Source organism: Nelumbo nucifera, chromosome 1 (genome assembly GCF_055504915.1).
Source record: "Nelumbo nucifera cultivar China Antique chromosome 1, China Antique-T2T, whole genome shotgun sequence".
NCBI lineage: Eukaryota > Viridiplantae > Streptophyta > Magnoliopsida > Proteales > Nelumbonaceae > Nelumbo > Nelumbo nucifera.
In genome coordinates this window covers 63,961,096-63,980,515 of record NC_142649.1, presented here as the reverse complement: position 1 = coordinate 63,980,515, position 19,420 = coordinate 63,961,096, and the positions used below count along the sequence as shown (strand labels likewise).

Below are 19,420 nucleotides of genomic sequence, written 5' to 3'. Positions count from 1 at the left end.
GGCACATGGAGTTTCAGAACTTCTCTGGATCTGTTCCCTATTAGAAGAAATTGGTGTATAGGCAGAAGAACCTATGATGTTGTACTGTGATAACCAGGCAGCAATTAACATTGCCCATAACCCAGTCCAGCATGACCGAACTAAGCACATTGAAGTGGATAGACATTTTATCAGAGAAGAGTGACTTCTGGAGAAGTTTGTCTTCCATACATTGCTTCTGATCTGCAGCTCGCTGATGTTCTCACAAAAGGTGTTGCAAAGAACAAGCTGGAGCATGATCTACGCAAGTTGGGAATGTGTGACATTTACTCCCAACTTGAGGGGGAGTGTTGAGTTGGGCCTAGTTGTTTTTATTCTTATTTTAAGTTATTTAGTTAGGAAGTTGTTGGGCTTTAGGCCCATTAGTTTATGTTTTTAAGTTGTGACTGTTCAGCTACATTAGTAGCCGCCCTACTAAGGGCATCCTTGTAATATCTCATCCTCTAAGTTAAGTATAAATATAATGAGGGGTTGGCGGTTAGGGTTTATCTAGAATCTTGGTTGACTTCCTACTTTTTTCTCCTCCTCTTTTCTTCTCTACTGCTGAAATCTTCATCTTCCTCCTCTTTCCCTTCACAAGAAATTCGACTAAATCTGCAATCAGTGATTTCTACTGTACATTTAGGTAATAAGGGGAAATCATTACACGAGTTTTATTATCACTGCCCTCTCCAATTGTGGCCATTATAAAAAAGCAATCACAAGAAATCACCCTTCACTATTCAGCACTCATGACACCACACACCACACCACAATTAAGCAACTGTTGCTAAAACACTCACAGTCGTAGGGTTCAGCACTAAAAACCCTACTGCTATCACACACATTCAGATATAAATAGGAAACAAATACAATCCCTACACATACCTATCAATCAGCACTGCTGCAAAGTTCAAACCCAGTCCAAAAAAGAGAGAAAACCACATGCTCTCAGCTGACCATAGACTTCTGTTCACACCTGTCCACAAGCCAGCCCTCTTCAAGTTGTCAAGTAGAGGGTTTCTAGTACTACACCACAACAACTGGAGGCATAGTTACCTCCTAGAAGGAAAAACGATCACTCCTTTTTTGGCCCCTTATCGATCCTCCAACTGATTGATGAGAACTTTCAAAAGAAAAAGCTCAAATCTGATATGGCGATCCAAGGAGAAAAGAAAGGAAGGAAGCAAACTGATTTCTAGTGCTTTGATACCATGTTTGTGGATCAATTGACACTAGTTCAGTCCTAGTTCAGAAATAAGAAAGAATAAGAGAAGAAGAAGAGAGGAGTCCTAGTTCAGAAATTAGAAAGAATAAGAGAAGAAGAAAAAGATAGGAGAGAAAAGAAAGGGTTTGGCCAGTGAGAAAAATCTCTCTCAGCTGGTCCACCTTGTATTTATAACTTATGCATTAGGATATAAAAGACAACTATGTCCCTCATTTAAGTATGGGACACAGAACTTCAACATAGGTAAAATAGACAACTCACTTCTAATTATATGACAAAATGACCAAACTACCCCTTATTCTGCCGACTCTAACAACACCTAAACAGATTGTACGTTTTTCTTTTAATGAAAATTTTATATTTACTTATAAAAAAAAAAAAACCTTGTTCAGAAGACATGAGCTGGGACAATTAGTGGTGTCTAGGCCTACTTTTCCCTCGTTGAATCAGATCAAAGACGAAGCTTATAAGGACCCTTAGCTTAACAAAATCAATTCCAACCCAGCAGACACTCTTGGCTATCAAGTAATTGATCAACACTCTACTACAGGTGCAGTTGTTAGTGGCTAAGGACTCCTAATTTATACCAGAACTACTGTGACTCTTTCACAAGTTTGATCCAGGGATATACTTGGGCATTCTATGAACCAAAAAAGAATCTTTGCTCATTATTACTGGCCAGGACTCAAGAATCAGGTTAGAGACTTTGTAGCTGCATGCCCTACTTGTCAACAATATAACTACGATGCTGTGGCTCCAACAGGCCTCTTGTAGCCACTACCCAGCTCTAATTAGGTTCGGGAAGAAATAACCACGGACTTCATTATTGGCCTTCCCACATCCTTAAGTAAATTTGTGATCATGTTAGTAGTGGCTGGCTAACAAAATATGTCCATTTTTCACTCTTCCCCACCCTTACACAGCATCTCTCTCGTTGCCTGAGTTTATGTGCAAGAAGTGGCCTAGTTACATGGTATGCCATCTGCAATCATCATTCGTCACTGACAGGGACACCACATTTATGAATAAGTTTTGGATTTAATTCTTTCAAGATCAAGGTACTCAGCTGCACAACTCCGGTTACCATGCACAAATGGACGGTCAGATGGAATCACTAACAAGTGCCTTGAAACTTATCTTTACTGTTTCTCTAATGACTGACCTGAGCAATGGGTTCAGTGGCTTTCCTATACAGACTACTGGTACACCACCTCACATCATGCTTCAACCGAGACCACTCCTGCTACTTTGCCATATGAAAGGGGATATACAGTTGTGGCATCTCCTGGATCAAGATAAGATCCCTGTAACTTGTAAGTACAACTTGCACAAGGCCCAGTAGCAGATGAAATTATATTATGACAAGAAGCACAGGCTGATTGAGTTTGATGTAGGGGAGATGGCATACTAGAAGCTGCAACCTTACCGACAAGTTACAGTGGAAAAAAGGGGCTGGCCAGAGCTCTCTCCTTGTTATTTTGGTTCCTTCAAGGTGTTGGAAAGAATTGGGGAAGTTGGTTACAAGTTAGACTTGCCACCTACATCCAAATTGCACTTGGTGTTTCATGTGTCTTTGCTCAAGAAATGTTTAAGCTTCACTACCATTGTGGGAACCACCCTACAAGAATTCACAGATGAAGGAAGCCTTCATACCAAGCCTTACAAGATTATCAACTTTAGGCAATTCAAGAAGGGCTCACTGGTGACAAGGGGAACCTTAGTTCTACGGTCCAAACTCCCTGTTGAGGATGCCACTTGGGAGCCTTATGAACAACTGCAGAAACAATTTCCTCACATCAACCTTGAGGACAAGGTTGATTTCAAGGAGGGAGTTGTTGGGACTCCACCAGTTGCATAGCAGAGTCGAGCCCAAGCCCAGGTGAACCAGGCCCTAGGAGGTCAGACATCAGCACAGTCCATGTGCCAAATACCTCATCCCATAAATTTTTTCTATCAAAGGAAGCCACATCAGCCTGTCCAAATTTTTTCTACGGTCCAAACTCCCTGTTGAAGAGAGAAGGAAGAGAGAAGGAGAAGAAGAGAAGAAGAGAAGTTGAAAAGAAAAGAGAGCAATAATCTGGCTGCCCCCTTCACTTATTATTTATACTAAAATAATAGAACAATACAAAGACAACTATGCCCTTATAGGGCAGCAAAACATAAAACAGCATATATAACACTCAAAAACATAATAAAATTTGGACTCACATAACTACTGTGGTCTCCACCTCCTATCTAACAACTAACATAAAACATCATAAAACTAATTAATCTTCAACACTCCCCCTCAAGTTGGGAGTAAATGTCACACATTCCCAACTTGCGTAGATCATGTTCAAGCTTGTTCTTTGCCACCCCTTTAGTGAGAACATCAGCCAGCTGCAACTCTGAAGAGACATAAGGCAAACAAACTTCTCCGGTTGTTACCCTTTCTCTTATAAAGTGTCTATCAACTTCAATGTGTTTTGTCCTATCATGCTGAATTGGATTGTGGGCAATATTGATTGCAGCCTGATTGTCACAATATAACATCATAGGTTTCTCTGCTTTCACCCCAATCTCACTCAAAAGAGATCTAACCAAAGAAGTTCTGAGACACCATGAGCCATGGATCTATACTCAACCTCTACACTTGACCTTGCCACAACCGCTTGCTTCTTACTCTTCCAGGAGATCAAGTTTCCACCTATAAAGGTACACACTCCTGATGTAGACCTCCTGTCATCTAAGCATCCTGCCCAGTCTGCATCTGTATAGGATTCTAGCTTCAAATTCTCATGATTTGAGAAAAGAATGCCTCTGCCAGGGTGCCTTTTCAGATATGCAAGTATTCTCTCAATAGCTTCCTAGTGTTGAACCCAAGGTGCATGCATGTACTGACTCACAACACTGACAGCATAAGAAATATCTGGTCGTGTCATACACAAATACAGCAGTCCGCCCACCATTCTTTGATATCTCCCCACATCCTTTACCAATTCACCATCCACACCATTAATTATGTGACTTGGATCAATAGGAGTTTCTGCTGGTTTGGTCCCCAACTTCCCAGTCTCTCGCAATAGGTCAAGTACATACTTTCTCTGTGAAATGAAGATCCCATGCTTGGATCTTGCAACTTCAATCCCTAAGAAGTATTTGAGCTCACCAAGATCTTTGATCTCAAATTCTTGCTGCAATGATTTTTTGAGATCATCAATCTTTTCCATATCATTTCCTGTCACCACTATATCATCCACATACACAATCATAATTGACACCAGAGCATCTCTCCTCTTCACAAAGAGGGTGTGATCAGGCTGTGTCTGTGTATATCCAAAACGGATGAGTGCCCCTCTGAACCTGTCAAACCAAGCCCTAGGTGACTGTTTCAGTCCATACAGAGATTTTCTAAGTCTACACACCTTTTACCAACATTTTCATAAAAGCCTGTTGGAATGTCCATATATACCTCCTCCTATAAGTCACCATTGTGGAAAGCATTTTTTACATCAAGTTGGAACAAGGGCCATGAATAGGTGGCTGCTAACTTATCTTAGCTACGGGTGCAAAGGTTTCCAGATAATCAACACCATAGGTCTGAGTATACCCTTTTGCTACCAACCTTGCCTTATACATCTCTATCTTGCCATCGGCCTTATACTTCACTGTGAATACCCATCGACATCCGACTGTCTCCTTGTTTGGGGGGAGATCAACTATTTCCCAAGTTTGGTTTTTGACCAAAGCATCCATCTCATCTTGCATGGTTGTTTTCCACTCAGGTTTGGAGAGAGCCTCAGTAACATTCCTGGGTATAGACACAGAAATCCAGGGAAGAAAGAAAAGCACGGTAAGAGGGTGATAAGGCACTTAAGGAAAGATGGTGTGAAATGCAGTGGGTTGTACACTTTCTCTTCCCCTTATGAAGTGCAATGGGAAGATCAAGATCAGTGGGATCAGCTGCAACAATGGTGTTAGGGACAGAAACATTATCATCAGAAAACATAACAGGCTCAGGCTCAAGAGGAATACCCGGAACTGTATCTGCCAAATCTGGAGTTTCAGAAGGACTGACAGAGAGTGGTGTGGGTTGAGGAAGTGTGGAGTCAACCATCATCTGTCGGCGCTGATATTGTTGTGAGGCTGCCCGTAGTGGCTCAAGTAGTGAAACTAGAGGTGCAGGTGCTAGCTGAACTAATGGTGCAGGTGCTGGCTGGACTGATGTAGATGCTGGCTGAACTGATGGAGGCACCACAAAAACAGGAAGAGGAACAGATTGTGAGTTCTTCCCAAAACTCTCCCCCTGAGGAGAACCACTCGAGAAGAAGAATGTGGATTCAAAAAAGGTAACATCCATAGTGACAAATCTGCTCCTCGACACTGGGTCATAACAGCAATACCCCTTTTGGTTCTGAGCATACCCAAGAAAAACACATTTCTTGGCCTTAGGATCCAATTTCTTGCGATGAGGGCCAAGAATGTGAACAAAAGAAACACAACCAAAAACTCTCAGAGGTATATGAAATATCTCTCCATCTGGAAAAAGAAGACTAAATGGCACCTTAAACCCCAAAGTCCGTGAAGGAACACGGTTAATCAAATGCACGGCTATAAGAACTGCATCTCCCCAGAACTACACAAGAACTGAAGCACACACCATAAGACTCCTTGCCACTTCCACAATGTGTCTGTTTTTCCTCTCAGCAACTCCATTCTGTTGCGGTGTATATGCACAACTGCTCTGATGAACTACACCATGTTCTAAGAGATATATGGTCAGGTTCTTCTCAAAGTACTTTCTGGCATTATCTGATCTAAAAGCCTTAGTTCTCACTCCAAATTGTGTGAGAACCATTTGGTGGAATTGTCGTACTAAGTTAGGAACCTCATCACGTGATCTCATCAAATATATCCAAGAATATCATGTATAATCATCCACAAACAAGAGAAAGTAACGGAACCTCCCATGGGAGGGATTTGATATGGCCCCCATACATCAGTGTGAACAATATTAAAAGCAGAAGTACTTCTTTTATTACTTGGTTTAAAAGACTGTCTACAATGCTTTCCTAACTGACAAATCTCACACTCCAAAGTAGATAATTGAACAGACTCAAACAACTTTGGGAAAAGACATTTCAAAAAACTAAAAGAAAGATGTCCCAAGCGATTGTGCCAAAGCATAATCTGGTTCACCGACTCTGACCCACTACTGCTGTTGTTGCTAACATGATGGCCCTGATGTCTCGGAATCTCATCCAGAAGGTAGACTCCATTCACCTCACAACCACTCTCAATCATCTTCTTTGACTCCAGATCCTACAAAACACAATTACCAGGAAGAAAGGTTACAGAACAATTCAAAGTTTTTGTCAAAGAACTAACAGACAGTAGGTTGGTATGAAGTCTAGGGACATGTAAAACAGAAGACAGTTATATCATTGGTCACTCTAACTATCCCCTTTCCAGCAATGGGCATATGTGAACCATCTGCTGTAGACTCTGTCTCAACCAGAGCACAACTGATAGGAACTGAAAATGGTAGGGGCATTAGTCATATGCTCAGATGCTCCTGAGTCTATAATCTAGGGAGGTCCCTCCTTACCTGAAATGGATGCAAGATTTGCAGTTGCATATGAACTACTTGTATGTGCAAAGGAGCATCTGAGCATATGACTAATGCCCATCTGGAAGGCTAGAGCTGGGTGAACCTTTCTTACTCATAAGTTGTCCAAACCTCTCCAATTCTGTTCTCACTGTTGCTACTGCAATGGATTCCCAATCAGTTTGGGAGAGAGGGGCTGAAGAGTCTCCTATAGTGGCTACATTTGCATTTCCCTTCTTGTTTCTTATCCGAGCAGGCATAAGATTTGGATGAAGCTTCCAACAAGTGTCCCTGGTATGCTTAGGCTTCTTGCAATAATCACACACCAAGTCCTTCTTATCTTCTCTTCTAGTCTCACTACTCCCCCTGTCTCCATTCGGCTTAGGTTTTGTTGTACCAACCATAGCCAACTGGTCAATCCCAAGTTGTCTCAGCATTACATTCTTCCTACTCTCCTCTCTAGAGACAAAAGCATAGGCCTGAGAGAGTGTCACACCCTCCCTAGAAAGAATATGCTGCCTAGCAATGTCAAATTCAGGGTTCAGCCCTGCCAAGAACTCAAAAACCCTATTCCTCTCTACCAGTCTATGATAAGTTGCTGCATCATTTACACTTTCCCATACCATAGTTTCTAAGTGATATATTTCCTGCTATAGGGTTTTCAGCATGGAGAAATACACAGTAAGAGGTTTTTCTCCCTGTTTCATACTTATCACCTGATTTCTCAACTGATAGGCTCTGGCTTCATTTTGCTTCTGAGAGTAGGTTTCAGTCACTCCATCCCAAATCTCCTTAGCAGTATTAGCCCATAGGAAATTTTTTGCAATATGAGGTAACATAGAATTACACAGCCAAGACATTACCATGTAATTCTCTTGCACCCATCGGGAAGAGTTTTATCAGGTTTCTTCTCCTCCCCAGTGAGATACCCTAATTTTCCACGGGCTCCAATAGCCATCTTAGCTGACTGTGCCCACTCCAAATAATTTGTACCATCAAGTTTTACTATAGTAATGATCCCAGACCCAAAAATATCACTACCTCTAACACCTAGCCCCACAGTACCGGTAGATTTCATCTCGGTATTCCAACTCTCCATTTTACTTCAAAATAGATTGGAGACCTTCAAAAAATAATTTAATATCACACACACAGAAACCAACCCTTGCGGAAGAAGAAAACCCTAGCTAGAGGAAAATCTCTCTCCTCCCCACGCCTCCCAACAAAGAGAAAAGTGAATCGATCACTCCGAGAGGCCTACAAAATTCCAGAAACCAAACCGCCCTCTTCAGAAAATCAAAAGAAAACTAACAATACCTGGGCGCCCAAGATCAGATCAAAAACAAAGAGTCCAACTTTTTTGGGACTCTTCCCCGTACTCCAGTTCTTCCTGATTTTGATGTCGAACAGTAGATCACCTTCCTGATGTCTAGATCCCACCAAAAACTCCAAGAACTGGGCAATCTATAGCAGATCGATCAGCCCTTTACTACTTCATGCAGTCGGCTGATCTAGGGCTGCATGAGAATGCTTCAAGAAACCCTAGCCGATGCTTTGATACCAAGGAGGAATCCGCTAAATTAAAATATATGAAAGAAAGTAGTTTCTTGAAGAGAGTAGGAAGAGAGAAGGAGAAGAAGAGAAGAAGAGTGGTTGAAAAGAAAAGAGAGCAATAATCTGGACGCCTCCTTCACTTATTAGTTATACTAAAATAATAGAACAGTACAAAGACAACTATGCCCTTATAGGACGGCAAAACATAAAACAGCATATATAACACTCAAGAACATAATTAAATTTGGACTCACATAACTACTGTGGTCCCCACCTCCTATCTAACAACTAACATAAAACATCTACTCAGAAAAGCATCATAAAACTAATTAATCTTCAACAGGGAGGTCCTTAATTGGCATTTCCTTGTGCAACACCTTGTTGCACAGAGGACCATACTTTTGAAATTAATACACTATACTTTACCTTCTTTCAAAAAAATAATTAAAATTATGAAACCTGTTTTTTATGTATGGATTAAGAATATAAGACCTTAGCATGGACTTGTTTGGGTTTGCCTCAAGAGGCTTGGTACAAAGGCAGCTTGTAGAATTAGGAATGCAAGATGTTTAACTCACATTAGCTATTTCAAATAATGAGATTGGGATTTGGGAAAGAAATAGAGATTGAAAGTTTGACATGCTTAAATTGTTGATTTCTTGAACATGTTTTATATGTTATGTTTATGTATTTTAATTTGAAGTAATAGGCTTTTTAAAACATTTAACTTAAAATTAAAGTGTAGATTTTTTTAATTAACACTATTTTTAATATTTTAGTTTTTTAATTTTTTGCTATTTATTGAAAAAATTTGTGCCTTGCTTCAAAAAAGCATGTGCCTTGCACAAAAATCTGTTTGCACTTTTAAAACACTGAAATCATAATAATTTATTACTTTTTTCTGATTATTTCAAGACAAGTCGATATAAAAGTACAATCTAGCTCAAACCCTCTCGTCAAAGCAATAAGGAAAATAAAACACAGAAAATAGAGATGTTAGTGTCTTGCAATCTCATCCCATTGCCTTCTAGTATCAATTCCTTGCACATCTTTAAGTCCAAGATGAATGAGAATATTCCATGGAAAATTCTGTAGGTTGGCCCTGACTTCTCTTCAAATAGTCCCCTAATTTTCTCTTCCAACAAGCCCCCAAAACAGCAAGTGGTGTTTATTACTCTTCAGCCATCCTTTTTCCCTTTTAGTTTCTCTCTACATTTCATAAAGTTTATCACCTAGACTAAAAAGTCCTAAGTTCCTTTTGATCTTTCTACATAGCCCCTTATAATTATTTTGCTCTTGATTTGTGTTAGGAATTTTCTAGATCAAATTATAAGTATGGAAATCTTCACTATAATTTATGTTGTTGTAATAAAATATGCCATATTTTTGTATGAGCCACTCATTCAAACAATTGACTTACTGCATCACAACCATGAAGCACTAATTGAAGTCTGGCTACTGCAAAAAGGAAAGTGCCATAATAACTGTTTCTTTGTTGTTCTATGCAGTGTTCATTGAAGGAAACTGGGGATTATGGTACAAACTTGATTGGGAGAAGAATAAAAGTTTGGTGGCCAATGGATAAGCAGTAAGTTCTTTTCCAACATTTCATTTTTGTCTTCTGGGTTTCATGTATTTGAATATGTTTAATTTGGGTATTCATTTTATTGATCTTTTGTCCTTAGTTGGAACTTGGAATGAAATTATTATCTTTGGCTACTTCACTTATTACATTTCTTTCTACATAGTATCTTTTCCTCTTTTGGCATGTATTTCTTTAAAATTTTCATCATGACCTTAATCACTGCCTCTTTGCCCCTTTGTTTGTCTCTTTAGGCCTTTCTGCCTGCACTAGAGCATTCTACATGGTGTCTTATAGATCTTTATTGCATATGGACAGACCATTCTAAACAATTGCCTTCATCTTATTGGAGTGACTGCTGTTTACCTATACTTTTTTTGTTAATGTCTTGCTGTTGTCATTCATCTCTACAAGATTACCTACACTCTTTTTATATGAACAACAAAACATTTTGTTGATGTGAAAAATGTATGGAAAATATATTAGCATTGTTGATCTCCATACAATGGTATTCACAATTTAGTTTTTAACTGGAACTGTACCAACTTTATGAAAAATGAAGCATAAGAATGCATTATATGATGTCCTCAACAGAAAAAGGCAGACGACCAATACCTCAAATCAAACAGAAAACAAAGACAGATAGTCACCAGATAACCAAAAGCCCAAAACTCAACTAGTCCAGGAGGAATGACTGACCCCCTGAAAAATTAAGGTCTATCCCTACCATCTCTAACAAGGCTATCAACCAACTCTTGGAATCCATTTAAATATATTGTTCAACATGGGTGTTACTAAAAATCACTTGTAATGTTTAGTGTGTAAAAAACAAAAAACGGAGAAAGAGGAAGAGTTCGTGACTTTCATCTCAATATTTATATTATCATAAAATAAAGAGAAAAAATATAACTACACTGGCAGTTATTAAAGATAAACGACTGAAATACCCTTTGCACCCTTTACACTAAACTTCTGCATTACTACACTCCCCCTCAAGTGAAGCATATATTTCAATCATGCTCAAGTTGCTCAAAATACTATCCACCTTAGCGTGAAAAGCTCCCTTGGGTAGAAAATCAGCCAGTTGGTTACGAATCTTTACATATGGCAGATTGGCAAGCACAACTCTTAAGAAGCTACTTTCTCTCTGATGAATTGTCAATCAACTTCTATGTGTTTTGTTTGATCAATACAAGTGGAAGAGAATAACTAGTGATCTGATACCAACTTGTAATATTAGGAGTATAAGAAACAATGAAGAATAAGGGAGAAATAAGGAGAATAGTTTGTGAATTTGAAGCGAAAAAACAGTAACTTGGGTTCTCACACCTAAGGGTGTTCATTAATCATTATATGGTCTAGACCATCAAACTGCACCATACCAAACCAGAATTGGTAGTTTGGTCTGATTTGGCCTTAAAATGGTTTGGTTTGGTTTTCTAAATCTTAGAAACCAGACCAAACCATAAACCATATTAAACCGAATTATTAATAATATATTTGTTAATGTATATAATATATATAACACATGTTTAAACATATGTATGCATGTGTATATTCATTTAACATTTCATACATTATTGTTGTTTGTTTCAATTTTTAACTTGTAATTTGATGCCCTAGGAGCTGTTTGTATTTGAGAAAGTGTAAATGTAATTTATATTATAGTATTAAGTGACACTTGTTAATATTTCAATACAATAGTACTAAGTATTCAGCTTTGGTCTCCTGACATGAGGATCGGAAGATGGAATCCGCTGGTTGGTGCTATTAAAGATGTTGGAGCAACAAGTTTGGTGTGGATTAACGTGTACGACATTCCTCTCCATGCTTGGTCTTTCCAAACTTTTGAAGCTGTGGATGAAGCCTATGGTAGATTCAGATTTGCTGATCCAAAAACAATCACATGGAGAAATCTAGTTTTCACATGTATCCTAGTCAAAGTGGATGATATCCATCTAGTGCCTTCTTTGCTTCCTCCGAGATTTGTAGGAGAGACTGATGATTTGAGACTTGTGGTTGAGGGCTCATATCCAAACAGATGGGTGGAGAATATTGATTTGTGGGGGAAGAGCAAAATCCTGCAGAATCGTGTCATTTCAGATTGGAAATCCAAAGTCTGTTCGATGTGGAGGTTTTAGAGGTTGAAGACGAGGGCAGTCTCGGAATTTTGGGTACTATTTCTCCTTAGGAGAATGGTGAACTGGGTCTCGATTTGTGTGGTGGCAGCTGGGATTCAAAGAGTCAAGGGGAGTCCCAACCTAGGGTTGTTTTGAATTTTGATATTGGTCTGCCGCCTTTGGATAACAAAGGGGACAATATGCAAAAAGGGTTGATAGGACACGTGGAGGGTTAAAAGATTAAAGATGTGGGCCCAGGGAGAAAGTTGGAGAAAAGCCTAATCAAGGGAATGGAAGAGCCATCTTGGGTCGTGAAACTGAATGGTGGCCCGGATGGGATGACACATGGGGTCTGATTTTAATAAGAGGAGACTGGAACAGGCTGTCCAAGTTAGCGGTTGATAAGAGACAAGGAGTTTGTGAATACTAATTGAAAAGTTGAGATAGTAACTTTGAAATATGATAAAGAAAGCAAAGGTCAGATCAACAAGGACAAAGGGGAGAGTTTTGCTGGTTCCAATGGCATTCATATCAATGGAGAGTCTGATCTGTCTATGGGGACACATCATCTGTGTTACAATGGGTCTACAGTGGTGTGCAGTGATCAAGCTGGTCAGGGCAGTGCTATCGGGCCAGCTAAAGAAAGTGGATTTCCTTCGATGGAGTCGCATTTGAGAGTTTTAGAGAAGTAGAAGGGGTGGAGTCACAGTTGGGGGGAGGTATGAGGGACAGCAAAAAGCAAATGGATTTTAGTTTAAAGATGAGAGAAAATGTTGGTGCTGATGAGGGTGGCACTGTTGGAGAAGAGAGGGACAAGATTATCTCTATGGTCGAGCCTTCACCTGTTTTTCCAGTTAGCTTTCAGGAGGTTGTGGTTGGTAAGCTAGGTGTCGATCTGGGTCACAAGAGGAAGTTTGAGGACAGAGGTGAAGCCAAGGAAGGTGGATTAGTTCCAACGAAGTCTTGGGTCTTGAGCAAGACGCATATTGTTCATGTTACAAGAGTTTTCTCTAGACTGAAGCTCGGCCTGGTCAGAGCTGGTCCACAAAAAAAATTTAAGAAAGTTTACAAGAGAATGGGTGTAAAGACAAAAGCGTCGAAGTTGGTTGATCCCAGTGGGGGAGCTCCATTTGGTCCTCCAACTTCAGTTTTGCAGATGGTTAGTGATCAACAGAATTAAAATTATTGGGGAAGGATTAAAAGCGAATTTGGGGAGAACAAGTATGACATCAGAAGAAAAGATGGAGATGGAAGGAGGATTAGATGTTGAGAAAATTGTTGATAAAAAATATTGAAATTGGAAAAGACTTTTTGGGTGGAGAGGCGTTTGTTATAAGAGCCATTGTGGAGTTTGAGAGGAGGAGAGATCAAAGAAAGCCATTGTGGGGGAAGGAGGAGAGGCCTGGAATGAACACCCCGACTCACACCCTTGCATCTTGAAATGCCTCCATTTATTCTCCCTATCCAACTGTCCCCTTCCACACGGAAACATGAAACATGTAGGATATTATTATCACAATTTCCACAACTTAAAAGCTACCCCAAAACTGAATTACAAATTTTTGTAAATCCAAGATCAAATCAGAGATAAAAGAGCCCATATTGACTGAAAAGCACCAACCATCTTGCATAAATCTAGGTAGCCTCTTGGTGGTCCAGAATAAGGGAAAGAAAAACCACCAAGTATCCAATGTCATTTTCTATTGTATGGATAGCTGGTATTCTTTTGATTGCAGCATATACCCTGCAGTTGCAGAGTGGTGGAGTCAATTCATCACTTGTTCCTTTACTGTCCTTCAACTTTTCCTATTTTCCACACTTTCTGATTTTCATTAATAAAATGCTTGGGTTACTTACTAAAGAAAAGAGGGAAGGTACTTTGGAGAGCTATGAAGGCAGCAATTTGTTGGGTGGTTCGGAAGAAAGGAATAATAGGATTTTCTTAGAAAAAATCAGAACACTAGAGGAAGTAATAGAGATGTGATTCAGTCCAATAAAAAATCTGTAAAATAATCTCAGATTATAGCAAGAGAGAGTTCAATGACTTCTCTCCTACCTCTCTTATCTTTTATTAATGCTACTAAAACTGAACAAATTACAAGTCTGCCCTTAAGTGGGCTGCCAGCTCATCAACATACTTAAAAGACATAAAAAAATATTAGCGTGCCCATTATCAAACAAAACAACTAGGGAACACTAATAACAAGACAATAGTGCACTAGGGCCCATTAGGCCCAATCGCTCTACACTCCCCCTCAAGTTGAGCATAGATATCAATCATGCCCAGCTGGCTTATATAATGTATCAACTTTCCTTTTGGAACACCTTTTGTCAAAGCATCAGCCAACTGTTCTTTAGAAGCAATAAATAGCAAGAAAACTTCTCCTGAAGCAACTCTCACCTATATAAAATGTCTATCAACCTTTATGTGCTTAGTCCCGTCATGCTGGACAGGATTATGTGCAATGTTGATGGCTGCCTGGTTGTCGCAATATAGCATCATTGGCTTCCTACAGTCAATACCCAACTCTCCCGAAAGTGATCTAAGCCATAATAAATCTGAAACTCCATGCGCCATTACCCTATACTCTACCTCAGCTGAGGATCAGGATCTGGCTACTACAAACTGCTTCTTATTTCTCCATGAAACAAATGTTCCCTGCCACCAAAGCATAATATCCTGAGGTGGATCTCCTATCATTTATACACCCAGCCCAGTCAACATCAGTGTATGCTTCCAACTTCATATGTCCATGCTTGGCAAACAGGATACCCTTCCTTGGAGTACCTTTCAAGTAAAACAGAACCCTTTCTACAATTTCTAAGTGTGTCTTTGTGAGAATGCATAAACTGACTAATAACAGTCACTACATAGGAAATATCTAGTCGAGTCATGCAAAGATATAATAACATCCCAAGTAGCCTCTAAAACACTCCCCTATCAGTCAACTGTTCACCATCAGTAGCTGAGAGCTTACGATTTAAGTCTGTAGGAGTGGAGGCTGTGTTAGCACCAAATTTGCCAGTTTCTGCAAGTAGATCAAGGACATGCTTACGTTGAGAAATGAAGATACCATCCTTAGACCGAGCAACTTCAATTCCTTAGAAATATTTAAGTTCACCCAAGTCTTTAATCTCAAACTCAGTGTTAAAAAACATTTTGAGATTAACCACTTCTTGAGTGTCATTACCAGTAGCCACAATATCATCAAAATAAACAATCAAAATAGTCACTGTAGAGAAGATGGGCCTAATGGCCCATAGGCTGTTATTCTATGTTATATTTATATTCTTGTCTGTGATGGGCTTTATTCTGGGCCCATCCTCTTCTATATTGTGTTTTTGTAATTTCTTGCCCAACCAAGGGCCTCTCTTGTAATTACTCAAGGATTAACTTAATAAAATAGTATTAGAGTGTTAGAGGGAGAGTTTAGTTCAAATCTCTCATCCTCTAACTCTCCTTGCCGCCAGCTCTCTCTCTTCATCTTCACCAACCTTCTCATCTGTTTGCCTTTTCTGGTTTTCATCTAATCTTACACAGTCCCATACTTCGAAGGGCTGTTTTTCAACTGTCACCAAGGAATCTCTCCTCTTAACAAATAGGGTATGATCAAATTGAGTCTGTGTATAACCACAGGTAATAAGAGCAGCCCAGAATCTCTTAAACCAAGCTCTAGGAGACTGTTTGAGGCCATAAAGAGACTTCCTCAATTTAAACACTTTCCTTGCATTTCCTTCCCATACACCCCTGGGAGGTAAAGACATATAAACCTCTTCATGTAGGTCACCATTAAAGAAAGCATTTTTACATCAAAATGATGAAGTGGATAATCAAAAGCAATAGCTAGAAATAGCAAAACCTGAACTAAAGTCATTTTAGCCACAGGGGAAAAGGTCTCCATGTAATCAATACCATACATCCGAATGTATCCTTTAGCAACCAAACGAGCCTTAAACCTACCATCAAAATGATACTTGATAGTGAACACCCATTTACAACCAACCAGTTTCTTTCCCTCAGGCAAGTCCACAATTTCCCAAGTCTTGTTCTTATGCAAAGCATTTAGCTCAGTCATCATTGCATCCCTCCATTCTGGTTTAGATAAGACTTATGCGACAAACCTTGGGATTGCATGTGTAGAAACAGAGGCAAGAAAGGAATAATAGGTTAGGGAAAGAAGGTTATAGGATAGGTGTTTGGAGATGCAATGGGTTGTACACTTTTGTTTGCCTTTGTGAAGGGCAATAAGAAGATCAAGGTTTGGGAAGGTATCAGAAGGGGTAGAGGAGGGCTGACCTGCTACCTCAGTAGTGATGGGAGGTGCAAGAGGCTCAGTTGAAGGAGGGGAAATAACTTGCTCATACCTGAGTCTTTGTCTTCGGTACCACCTTTGGACAATGGGATGAGAAGTGAACATAGGAGGATTGGTTGGAGGAGGAGGGGGAGCCAGAACATGTAAAGGAGGCTTAATGGGAACTGGGAAGAGACTCAATAGAAAACTCAAGAGGAACCAGAAGAGAAATAACTGGGGACATAGCAAGCAACTTCTTTTAGTGCTCCCCCTCACAAGAAGTACCAAATGTAACATCCCTAGAAACAAAGCGGGTGCCACGAACTGGATTAAAACAACAATATCCTTTCTGTGTGGAGACATATTCTAGAAAGACACTTGTGTGGTTTAGGCTCAAATTTATGTCTCCGATGACTGTGAATATGAACATAACAAGTGCACCCAAAAACTCGTTGAGGAAGAGAGGAGATCTTCATCCGGAAAGAGGAGGCTAAAGAGGGTTTTGAAGTCCAGAACCTGTGAGGGCATATGATTTATCAAGTATGTAGCTATAAGGAGAGCATCCCCCCAAAACTTAACAAGAACATGAGATGCAAAGAGGAGGCTTCTAGCAACCTCAACCACATGATGGTTCTTCCTTTCCGCCACTCCATTCTGTTGTGGAGTGTAGAAACAAGAACTTTGATGAATAACCCCAAAGGTACCAAAGTGGAATGAAAGGTTCTTCTCAAAATATTCCTTAGCATTATCAGATCAGAGTATTTTGATTTGAGTGTTAAACTAGGTAAGAATAAGTTAATGAAACTTTTGCACAATAGTTGGTAGTACTTTTCCCATACAACTGTCTCCATTATATCAATCTCCTGCCACAGTGATTTCAACATGGAGTAGTAAACAGCCACACTCTTCTCTCACTGTCTCAAATTGTTCACATCATTATTTAACTTATAGGCTCTTGCAGCATTCAATTTTTGAGAGTATGTTTCTGTGACATTGCCCCAAATCTCCTTGGCCGAAGTCATCCAAAGATAATGCTAACTTATGTGAGGCTGCATAGAGTTGACTAACCATCCAATCACTATGTAATTCTCCTACATCCATTTTTCACATGTAGGATCAGTCTTTGTCGGTTTCTCCTTACTACCTATGAGATTCCCCAATTTACCTCTACTACAAACATAAATCCTTGTAGGTTGTGCCCATGCCAGATAATTTGTTCCATCCAGTTTAATTGTAGTTACTCTAGTAAAAATGGAATTTGTGGGACCAACCCCGGACATCGGTATTTCCTAACTGAGGTCAGTCCAATACCTTAAAGTCCTAAATAGGGTTTCACTGCACCCGACTTCCAGGGTGAAGGAGAGAAGTAACTGCTCCTATCAAAGCTTCCCAAACCTCTTCCAACTACAACTGCCCACTTCTAGAGATTAAAAAGAACCCCCAAGCCTTGAGCGCCACACCCAAACTGTCTCTTTAACTTGTAACTGGAAACTCTCTAGTTGGCTTGGTTTTGGGGAAAAAAAAATCAGCAGCCTCACTTTCTTGGAAATCTATAGCCAGATTCTAACTTTCCAAACCCTCTACCAATTAGGCATAAAATTTCTCTGAACAATCAGCAACTTATCTCTCCATACACTCTTCTAATTGATGAATGTATGGGAAAAGAAAGAAAAACAAAAAAGGAAGACTTGCTCTGATACCAAGATGTGATTCAGTCCAATAAAAATTCTATAAAATAACCTCAGATTATAGCAAAAAGAGAAAGGAAGAAGAAAACAGCAGAAAAGAAGAATAAGAAGATGGAGAAGAAGAGGAAGAAGAAGAAGAGAGAGAGAGAGAGAGTTTGATTACTTCTCTCCTACCTCTCTTATCTTTTATTAATCTTACTAAAACTGAACAAATTACAAATTTGTCCTTAAGTGGGTGGCCAGTTCATCAACATACTTAAAAGACATAATAAAAAGATTAACTTTCTCATAAGAGAAGGCCCTTTATCAAATAAAACAACTAGGGGACACTAATAACAAGACAATAGTGCACTAGGGCCCATTCGGCCCAGTCTCTCTACAAATAGATAACATAAAGTTGAAGGCATTGGGTAAAAACATTGGTCAGCTTCCAAGATTTCTCGGTCACTGACATCCTAAGAGCCTGGACTGGAGTAGCAGTCTTTGAGAGTAAAAGACAAAGTAAGGGTGGACTGGAAACTCCCAGAAGGAAACAAATCAAACTGAACTTTGGTGTGAGCTTCCTTGGAGACCTGGATTTGTTAGTGTTAAAGTGTGCCGAATAGGGGTAGTTTAGTCTTCTTATGCTTGTTAAGTAGCTTGCTTATGTGGCAGTGTTATTAGAGTCACTCTGCCCCATACTTAAGTAAGGGCATTTTTGTCTTTGTAAAGATCATTAGAATCTAATGAAGAGTAAGGGGGTCGACTGTAGGGGTAATCCAACAGATTTTGACAGACCCTTGTTTTCTTTCTTCTTCTTCCTCTTCTCCTTCCTTCTCTTCCTGGTTCGGACTACTGTAGCAGCATTCGAAACATGGTATCAGAGCCATGCTCCTGACCTACTTCAGTTGGTAAAGCACCTCAGCAGTGTCCGTGACTCTCCTCCTTCGTTTCTAGTCAGTCTATGGAGAGAACTGGTTCGCCCTAGGTCTGAAACATCCCAGGTCGTCTCTCTCTGCTGCGCATAACCTTCTTCATCAAGAAAAGTGACTTCAGCAGTGAATGGTTGGTTGATATTCTCAAAGGAAGGTCGGTTATCTCTTCTTCTTGTGTTACTGATATTTCTGGGTAGAAACCCTACAAGAAACTACTAGTATCGATCAGAACCTAGAGAACTAGGTTCATTGTTGCCCTAGAAAGGGTTGTGTGTGCAGTAGCCGAATGGTGTAGGGGCTGCTGTGAGTTGTTGAGTGGTGTTAGGGCTGCTGTGAGTGGCCGAGTGGTGTAAGGTGTAATGCTGTGACCTAGCCGAGTTTTTTTGTGGGTGTGTAGTGCCCTCTTAAAACTGTTAAACTAGTCTGAACTGGGTGTA

At 39.9% G+C, this 19,420-nt stretch overlaps 1 protein-coding gene across 5 annotated transcripts in view; it reads left to right on the top strand.

Annotated features, from left to right (window-relative positions):
- LOC104594261 (sister chromatid cohesion protein PDS5 homolog A) overlaps positions 1-19,420 on the top strand; it is a 115,801-nt gene that overhangs the window by 77,338 nt on the left and 19,043 nt on the right. For all 5 annotated transcript variants that reach the window (XM_010254481.3, XM_088897429.1, XM_088897418.1 and 2 more), the window contains one exon: positions 9,896-9,975. In XM_010254481.3, coding sequence (XP_010252783.1) covers positions 9,896-9,975 — 80 coding nt within the window. The remainder of the gene's footprint in view (positions 1-9,895; positions 9,976-19,420) is intronic.